Source organism: Aethalodelphis obliquidens, unplaced genomic scaffold (assembly GCF_003676395.1).
Source record: "Aethalodelphis obliquidens isolate GAN/ISIS:26980383/991018 unplaced genomic scaffold, ASM367639v1 scaffold30, whole genome shotgun sequence".
Classification (NCBI taxonomy): domain Eukaryota; kingdom Metazoa; phylum Chordata; class Mammalia; order Artiodactyla; family Delphinidae; genus Aethalodelphis; species Aethalodelphis obliquidens.
This window is the reverse complement of record NW_020837974.1, coordinates 15,236,587-15,246,034: the sequence shown is the minus strand read 5'-3', so window position 1 is coordinate 15,246,034 and position 9,448 is coordinate 15,236,587. Positions and strand designations below refer to the sequence as shown.

General features: G+C 45.6%; 1 protein-coding gene across 3 annotated transcripts in view; it reads left to right on the top strand.

Moving 5' to 3' along the window:
* Nucleotides 1-4,528, top strand: part of FUS (FUS RNA binding protein) — a 10,195-nt gene extending 5,667 nt beyond the window's left edge. For 2 of the 3 annotated variants that reach the window (XM_027126309.1, XM_027126308.1), the window contains exons 8-15: nt 1,140-1,172; nt 1,961-2,064; nt 2,421-2,550; nt 2,795-2,896; nt 3,032-3,155; nt 3,490-3,590; nt 3,706-3,853; nt 4,163-4,528. In XM_027126309.1, coding sequence (XP_026982110.1) covers nt 1,140-1,172; nt 1,961-2,064; nt 2,421-2,550; nt 2,795-2,896; nt 3,032-3,155; nt 3,490-3,590; nt 3,706-3,853; nt 4,163-4,202 — 782 coding nt within the window. In that variant the 3' untranslated portion in view covers nt 4,203-4,528. The remainder of the gene's footprint in view (nt 1-1,139; nt 1,173-1,960; nt 2,065-2,420; nt 2,551-2,794; nt 2,897-3,031; nt 3,156-3,489; nt 3,591-3,705; nt 3,854-4,162) is intronic. The other variant, XM_027126310.1, reaches the window with a different exon arrangement.
* Nucleotides 4,529-9,448: the final 4,920 nt, after the last annotated feature.

Sequence of the window (9,448 nt, the reverse complement as noted above, 5' to 3'; positions counted from 1 at the left end):
TGTGTGTGTGTGTGTGTGTGTGTGTGTGTGTGTGTGTGTGTGTGTGTAACAATCTCCAAATGTTTTAATTCTGGACGAGGGATGTGAACTTTTGCCCTGCCCTGAGGATGGTGAAGTTGGTATATATTTATATATTAAATACTGAATGGTGTCAATGCGATTCTACATACACGCATTTAAACTCAATTCAGATGGGCAAATAGAAACTAGCTCTGGGAAGGAAGGTGTGGACTACTTCCAAGAAAGGTTGGGAGTATGTGTGGCTCATGGGAAATAACCAGGTCTTAAACAGCACAAAACTGAATTCATGGAAAAATGGCAAATTTGAGAAGTCTCCCAGTAAGCCGGAACTTTTCTGGTTTGGTTAACTAACAAAAGGTTTCTTGATTTGTCTCAACATTTAAAGCCAAAGGCTTGGGTTCATGATTTAGGTGTCATTGAGTGTGGGTACAATATTTATTTATGATGAATTCAGATAAACTTTGGTCAAAGATGGTCTCTGGAAAAAAAAGAGAGGCTGCATTATGGAAATAAGATTTCTGGTCTGTTCCCTGGGACATGCTTAAAAAATACAATAGCTGTTATGTATGATTTTTATTTTCATGTGGTTTTGGGGAAAACAAACATGGTTTTAAGAATGGTTTCTAAAGATGAAATTAAAAATTGCTCTACAAGGGATAAGTGTCTTTGGTGTTAAAGTTTGGAGAAACTGTATGGATGCATATCACATTGCTGGTGGTGAGCCCATTTCTCTCTGGGGTGAGAGAACAGGGCCAAGCTATGAGTTGGTTAACTTCAAGGGGTCTCCCTCCTGGCCCTCCCAGTCTGTGCTGAGGACATTTCCCAGCCTGAGCTGGGGGAGGCAGCATTTTCTGAAGTGTGGCGTTGTCCCTGTGGGGACTCAGGTTACATACAGGTCTTAAGAAAAGGGGCCTCTGTCTTCCCCAGACCTGCCTAGGATTTTTCTCTGGGCAGGCAACCCAGGACAGGGTTTGGAGTGAGGCTGTGAGCACTTACCTGATATTTTGCAAAAGTTTGGATTTGGTGTGAATTTTTCTCCTTGTCTTTCTCAGCCTGTTGACTAACGGCTCCTCTTTCCTTGTTTTTTTGTTTTTTGTTTTTTTTTCATGTCACTTAAGGCCCTCGGGACCAAGGATCACGTCATGACTCTGGTAAGTCCAGAGGTGGCATGAAGGAATGGCTCAAGTGGTATCAGGACTTTTCCTGGATGTTCTTTGAAACTTAAAGGGATGTGAAGAACAGGGGTAGAGAAGAAGGAAAATGTGGGGAAGGGAGTTTAGGTGTAGCTATACTTAACAGTGATTTATAAATGAGCCATGTATCAGAAATACCTGATGTGGTGATTTCCTCTCCCAGCAATTTAGTAGGTCTGGGAGGAGCCCGAGAATTTGCATTTCTAACAAGTTTCAGGAGATGCTGATGCATCTGTGTGTGGACCATAATCCTGAACTGCTGGTTCAGTTAAAGCAGTGGCTTTTAAAAATGGGGATCGTAACCAAATTATTGAACGAAAAAGACACAGAAAGGGAAGCACTTAGTGTATTTTTTGTTTTAATTATGTTTATATACTGGATTTTAGTGTAAAATAGGTTTCTTAACTTGGGGGTCTTAACGTTGACAACTGGTGTACTTATTGTGTGGTTGGGCAGTTAACTCCTGAGCCCTGGTTTCTTTAGTATCAACATGTTTCAAAGGGTAGTTGTAAAACTAAATTTAAATTTGTGAAGTGGCTGGCATGTTGGTACTCAGATAATAAAATAGAAGGGCTGGGGATTCCTTTTGTCTGACCTAAACCAAAGTATATTGCTTGCTTTAGAATTTTTCTTCTTTGAAAGCGAAATAGCAAGTATTAAAGTTAGGTTATTAAGAGTCACTGACTTGTTTTACCTTTGCTTGTTTCCTCTCCAAATTCATGTTTCTTTCTGCGTTTGACAAGCAGAACAGGATAATTCAGACAACAACACCATCTTCGTGCAAGGCCTGGGCGAGAATGTTACAATTGAGTCTGTAGCTGATTACTTCAAGCAGATTGGTATCATTAAGGTACTTGTGGAGCAGAGTGGGTGCTTTCTATCAGTGCTGCAGGCTTTTGGATTTCATACCTTAGTGGAAAAAAAAAAGTCTTAATGGTTGCCTGCTTAATTTGTTGAAGAAAGAACATTAGCCTTTGCCATTTTTTAAAGGGAATCACATTTTAACACAAAGGCACAATTGATAAAAAAGGGAGTGTCTAAAACTTTTGAATTTGTAGTCTATAATCTTTACTTTCATTTTTTAATATTGAAGTGAGAAACAGTTATAGTTGATGGCTTTAATTCAAGTTACGTGAAATAGAAAGGTATGGTTGTGATAGTGCTGTCTTCTTTAAGACTGATGTTATCTCACGTTGATTTTTTCAGACAAATAAGAAAACAGGACAGCCCATGATTAATCTGTACACAGACAGGGAAACAGGCAAACTGAAGGGAGAGGCAACAGTGTCATTTGATGACCCACCTTCTGCTAAAGCAGCTATTGATTGGTTTGATGGTATGTATGTGGAGGCTGGCAGGGGTGGGGGACAGGGTAACTAGCTTTGGGAAACGGCCTGTGTTTTGAGGATTTCTATGAGTCTTCCAACACTCCTATTTTGGCGTGGTCTTATTTTTTCTTATGTTTCATGAGATTGTAAACATTTACAAGAAGGCAGAGGCTTCTCTTGATTGTACCAAGTGTGTTTTTAGACCCACAGGTCTTAATAAAAAGTCTCTTTATACCTCCTTTATTTCTTTAGGTAAAGAATTCTCTGGGAATCCTATCAAGGTCTCATTTGCTACTCGGCGAGCAGACTTCAATCGGGGTGGTGGCAATGGTCGTGGAGGCCGAGGGCGAGGAGGTGAGGATCTACTTCTGCTGGCGTAAGAGGTGATGGGGAGAGAAGGGAGAGAGGGTGGTAAGGGTTTGCATAGGAGAGAAGGTTAGGTTAACCAGACTTGGAAGCGGAGCAGACGTATTCTTTTGTCTACACTAGGACCCATGGGCCGTGGAGGCTATGGAGGTGGTGGCAGTGGTGGTGGGGGCCGAGGAGGATTCCCCAGCGGTGGCGGTGGCGGTGGAGGACAGCAGCGAGCAGGGGACTGGAAGTGTCCTAATCCGTGAGTGAAACAACTTTAATTCTTTTCTCAGCCCTCTTACACGTGTGCCCTTTGGTACTATGGTAGAGCTTGTGTTTTCCGACTAATAGATGTCAAAGGTACACTTTGACAGGCTTGGCCAGGAGTCACCTAGGTGAGGTAGCTCTAGTGGGAAAGGTATTGGACTGGGTTCAATAACCTGCAGTTTTTGTCTGGCTCGCTCCTGAGAAACAAGCCTTTTTGCTTTTCCGAGGCCTCATTTTCCTCACGTATCCGTAAGGTAACTGGAGTGTTCGTAATTCTAGGTCTTGTGTTACCGCCCCCCGGCCCTGACTAATTGTCTTATTTTCCTCAGTACGTGTGAGAACATGAACTTCTCTTGGAGGAATGAATGCAACCAGTGTAAGGCCCCTAAACCAGATGGCCCAGGAGGGGGACCAGGAGGCTCTCATATGGGTAAGGAAGAGGCAGAGCTGGTGATAAGGAGTTGGGATCAAAAGGAGGCTGGAGGGAAGGTAGGAGGAATTTGGGGGATGTGATATGGGGATATATCATATTTCTTTTTTCCTAGGGGGTAACTATGGAGACGATCGTCGTGGTGGCAGAGGAGGCTATGATCGGGGCGGCTACCGAGGCCGAGGCGGGGACCGTGGGGGCTTCCGAGGGGGCCGGGGTGGTGGGGACAGAGGTGGCTTTGGCCCTGGCAAGATGGACTCCAGGTAAGTAAGACTCTAAATTGAAATGAAAGTAGAGCAGTTGAACAGAGGTCATGGGATTGCAAGGTTTTGGGACAGTGGTTTCATTTTGAGGGCTAGGTTGGAAAGCTGAGACTGTAACCATAGTGGGTAGGGAAGGAGGGAAGGAAGATTATCTGGGGGAGCTAATCTGTAGATTCCCGCGTACTCTCTATACCTATAGGGAGATATGAGCTAGTTCTTGGGCTTGGGTAGCAGGGGCAGATAGGATTTCTGGGGTGGGGTGGGTAGAGAGGTTGCTAACTCAGACCTAATGGATACTCTTTCTTGCAGGGGTGAGCACAGACAGGACCGCAGGGAGAGGCCGTATTAGCCTGGCTCCTGAAGTTCTGGAGCGGCTTTCTCCTGTACCCAGTGTTACCCTCATTATTTTGTAACCTTCCAACTCCTGATCACCCACGGGTTTTTTGTGTCGGACTATGTAATTGTAACCATATCTCTGGTTCCCATTAAAAACCATCATTTTAGTTAAATTTTCTTCCTCTTCCCCCTCTTCACTGTCCTGGAGCGTTGATGTCCAGGTCAAGAATGTGGGGAGTGTTCCTCTTTCAGATCAATCTGCCTTGTGGGAACTGGAATAATTTGTTTGTTCCCGCTTAGCAGGAACTGGAATAAAGTGTTTGATACTTGTTTCAGGGAGAAAAGGTCAAGTGCATCCTTGAAAGTAGAGATTAAACTTTTCTGTTATGGTAAAAACTAGATGAATGAAAGTGGTAAATGAGAAACATGTGGTGTGTTGGCCCAGAATTGTCCAACCATTTGGAAGTTTTTCTTTTACCATGTTTATTCACATGCTGGTTTTAGTGAGTTTATTATAGTAGTTCTGTTCTTTTTTTAAGGCCTCTTGGCTCTTCTGGCACTTTTCTGAGTGGGGCTCAAACAAATTAGGTTGCTTTGGGGGTGGTATTCAAGCTTGATCGTGATTGGAGCACATAGTTATTAGCCAGTTGGGTGTTTTGAAGGAAGGAGAGTAACTGAGCACCTACTTAATGGCAGGTGTTCCGTGGCCTTGCTCACTTCATGCCCAGTGCATGGGTGATGTGGCTCTCGTTTCTCAGGAAATGGTCGACCCCAGGATGGAGTCCCTGTCTGATCACTTCATTTTCATTTCTTGACATTTCGTTCTGAAATCATTATTCTGAAGGGGACAGACTCCTATCCCAAACGTTGTTTGCCTAGGCCTTAAGAGGATGCTAAATTTTAGGGAAAGAGACTTGGGAAGGAGAGGAGATGGTAAAGGGGGGAAGGTTAGCTGGGAAAGTAAGGTAGAGGCAGTTCTTTATATTTCAGGGTGACCCCCCCTATTAGTTTTCCTGAAGGTGGGGCTTTGGTAGGTGTCTTTAGGGAGACAGTGGTCTAGCTGGGTCATGTTTACATCCTGCCTATACCCAGAGGGCTGAGGTCATTGATAATTTTGAGAAAGGCAAAGGTTGGGGCCGATGAGTTGAAACCTCAGACTCCAGTGCCTGTCAACCTTAACATGCCTTTCCTGACCCCAAAAATTTCCCCCCTGCCTTTTTTCCAGGTCAGACTGAGTTTAGAAAACTTGCCCATCCCTGCCAAGCAGTTGAATTTTAGTTATACAGAACTGAAAATTATAGCCAACAGCAACAGGCTTCTTTGCTGTCAGAAGCACAGCTCGTAGAGTGCCTGGGACCCCTGGTGGGAAGTGCTTTTTCTCTTGGTTTAAAATTGTCAAGTATGCTGTAAATGTTCTCTTCTTAGGAGTTGTTTCGTCTTCCAGTCTCTGGTGACTTGAGATGGAAGCTGTGGCTTTGTCAAAAGGAATAGCTGCTTTATCTTCCCTACTGTGTGGAGGTGCTCTACCAAGAGTAGGTGGAGAATGGCTGAGCTGCTCCAGGCAGTGCTTTCCTTTGGCTTACTGAACTTCGTACGCTTGAGAAACCCTCAGAATTAGAGCCGAGGATATGGCATCGTTTCTCTCCCTGGTGTGTTCAGCTGCCTCTACTTTCTTAACAGTGATGCTTGGTTTGAATGGCACTATCCATGTCTGAGAAGTTTATTGTGTGTGCTTCACGTGGTAGGGTTCTGGTGTTAGGGTTTGGTTGTGGTTCCTTCATCCCTACTGCTAGCGGTGAAGGAGGTTGAAGCTCTGGGTGAGACCCAGTTACTGACTGGGACTGTTAGTATTTAGTTTTTGTCCTTTAAAGGGCTTCAGTGATTGGTTTTGCTCTTAAGTAAAAGAAGATAGAGTCTCAAGTGTCTAGTGGGTAGATCCAGTTTGGAGTCCTTTTCCAGGAGAAAAGAATGGATGACGACAGAACTAGCAACAGAGGGAATGTTGTTGTTTCTGGTGCCAGCTTATCCATTGGCGAGAAAATAGGAGTGAGACCTCAAGGGGGTTGGACTTTGGGCCCTCTGCTCTTGGCTGCATTCCCTTGTAAGCACTAGGCCAGTAATAGCCAGTCATATTTCTCTGATGAGGATCTTAGGCTAGTCCTTAGAGATCTGAAGAATACATTATTACTGAATTATGGAAAATGGCCTGCAGTCTGGAAGCACTTAGGCGCCTGGCTTTTTGAATTGGGACAGGCTGACTAGGGAGAAGTGAGGAGGGTAGGTTGTGGTGGGGAGAAGTGTGCTGCGGGTCTGTTTGTTTCCACTGGTTTAGTTCTCAGGCTTTTCACCTTTTCCCCATCACATGCTGGATTTCAGTAACTTGGATATAGGGCTGAGGTTAAGTCATTGCTGGGTCCAGCTCCTGTGAGACTCAACACATTAACATCTTTATTTAGGCATGTTGCTTCCCACTTCCAGTCTCCTGTCAGTCTTCCACCAGGGGTTTTGTAACCAGGTCTCACTCCCTCTACTAGTCTGTGAGAGGCTCAGCTCAGTGTGAGGTCCCATCTGCAGCCATTCCTCTCCAGTCTTTTCAGAACTCAGACTCCCTTTTTTGCCTTTGGGCCCTCAATACTTAGTCTCTTTCCTTTCATCTTTAAATTTTATTTTGAAATAATTCAGACTTAGGTTTCCACAAAAATTATCTTGTTCAGCTCCCCATGCAGACGGTAATCTTCCTGGTGCTGGGGGTATTAAGAAATGAGGAAGTAGTGTCAAGTGGATCTTGCCAGCAGGTTTGACTTTTGGGCTTGTAGAAATTGTTTGGCCCTCAATCCTATGGTGTTAGCAGTTAGAGTTTTAAGAGACCATTGAATTTAAAATTCCTAAATTTTTTTTTTTGCGGTACGTGGGCCTCTCACTGTTGTGGCCTCTCCCGTTGCGGAGCACAGGCTCCGGACGCGCAGGCTCAGCGGCCATGGCGCACGGGCCCAGCCGCTCCGCGGCATGTGGGACCTTCCCGGACCGGGGCACGAACCTGTGTACCCTGCATCGGCAGGCGGACTCTCAACCACTGCGCCACCAGGGAAGCCCTAAAATTCCTAAATATTTTTGAGGGAGGAACAGAAGTATGTCAGAGGAGTTTGGGTCTGGAAATAGTGCTCTGTGGATGGATTGTGCTCTCTCAGCTCCTTGGATTGTCTTGGGGTTGTAGTGCTAGCATGAAGGGCTCCTTTAACATGAAGGATAATTGAGAGCCACCAGTGTGGGGATTGGAGACAGGAAGGGAGCTTGGACTACGCGGTCGAAGATAGGGGATTCCTTGTGTGTAGTGGGGAACTGAGCTTTAGGCCATTGCGGGTAGAGAATGCCAAGGAGGGTGGGGTGGGTATGGGAAGAAGAAACTGAAGGGAGGCAGGAACCAGGCTTTCCAGGTAGCATTCTGCATGCGCACCTCAGGGTGGCAGCGTTGCACAATTGCACTGATTCCTTGTAGCTGTTCCGTGCAGGATCCTTAGGGCCTCACTGCAGCCTGCTTGAGGTACGAACCTGTCAGATTTAGCTTGATGGCTGTTTTTTTTTTTTTCCTCCCCTCTTAAACCAGAATTTGAGGGGAAATGGGCCCATCCTGTATAGTCTTTCCCTGAGTGACAAGGCACATCCCTCTGTGAGAAGGCTTCTGCAAACCTGTCACAGGCTGACTGAGGTGGCAGAGCCACATTCTCTCTATAGCAGCGTGTAAGTTGAATACGTACCTGAATCGCTTGGCAATGTGGTTAGCACGTCGGTTCTAACTCAGTGTGTAGGTCCTGGTGGGGTGCTGCCACCTCTGGCGATGCTCTGAAGTTCTGCAGAGACTCCTTTTCTGCTAATTCCCCCCGTCATGTCTGGAAAGGGGAACTCAAGTTTTGTACAGAACTGTTCATGTAGACAGTTTAAGCCAGGAGCTAGGAAAAAGGTCACTCGTGGAAGGCTGGGTTCTGGATGTGGGTTTTTGTTCTTCTTAGCACAGGCCCAGCGGACATTACTTGTTGATCTGCTTTTTTTTTTTCCAGTCTTGTGATGCTTAGAGGTTTGAGCAGAAAATGTTGATTGTTTCAGACTGAGGAGCCTAAGCCATTGAGCAGCTAGGAACAGAAACATCCTGGAGATCACTGTTGACACCAGTGTGTGCTCACTGTGGGCCAGTTGATTTTAGGTGATGAGCTGTGTCCTGTTATCCCTACTTTATAGATGGGATGCTGAGGTACAAACTGGCCTTAAGTCTCATAACTGGTGAGTGAGGTAGAGCAGGGATTTGAATCTGTCCTTTGGCTGCAGAAGTGTGTCCTTAACCAATATGCTGTGGCTGGTAGAACTCTGAGCCTCACCCTTCTCCCCGCCTCCCCCACCAAATAAAAAGGAAAAAGAAAGCCCCCAAGAAGTCTTTCAACTTCGGGGAGCTGTTTCTTAGAACTGTGTCTTTTGCCTCAGGCTTGCACTAGTTTTTGTAGCTGCTCTGTTTGAGCATCTGCTGTGCAAGGAAGTGTTATGGCTCCATATCATGAGAAGCATTAGGTTCCTATGAAGTGTAAAAAAAAATCCTCTGTTAGGACAGTAGACATACACAGTAACTGATGTTAGTATTTTTCACATGCAAGGCACTGTACAGAGGTTGAAAAGATGTCTTTTTGTGGGGATCTAATGGGAGAGTCCTGTGTGAAAGTAGATGTGACAATATGGTTTGCTCTACCACAGGGAACCTAGGTGAAAATGCCACTGGAGCCCAGAGGAAGGCCCTCTCCGGGCATGCTAGGACAGGTGGGTTTCAAGGTATCCAGAGTCGAGATCAGCGTGCGGTAGGGCAGGGTGTATAAGTAGTGTTGAGATCTGGTGGTATGTGAAGAGGAAGGTAGGAGAGGTTGGATGGGGTTATTCAGGGTCAGGTTGGAAGCGGGGCTTAGGTGTGCTAGTGTTAGAAGGGAGTCCATTTCCATCATCAGTTTTCAGTACTCAGGCCCTTTAAGGTGGTTGACGAGAAGCAGGGAGATCAGGAGGCCTGTTGTGGTAAGACATGAAGGCATACGCCAGAGGGGGGCAGTGAAGTTGAAAAGGAAGGTGTTTGGATGTAAGTTGGAAGACTGACTAAACTTTATGGAACATGCTGGTGTTCCTTGTTTTCTGGTTAGGCTGCTGCTGTTGCCATATGTCGAGATACAGGGATAGTAAAAGAAAGACAACTTCAGTTTGGGAAATGGCAAGGTCCTTCGGAACATAAGT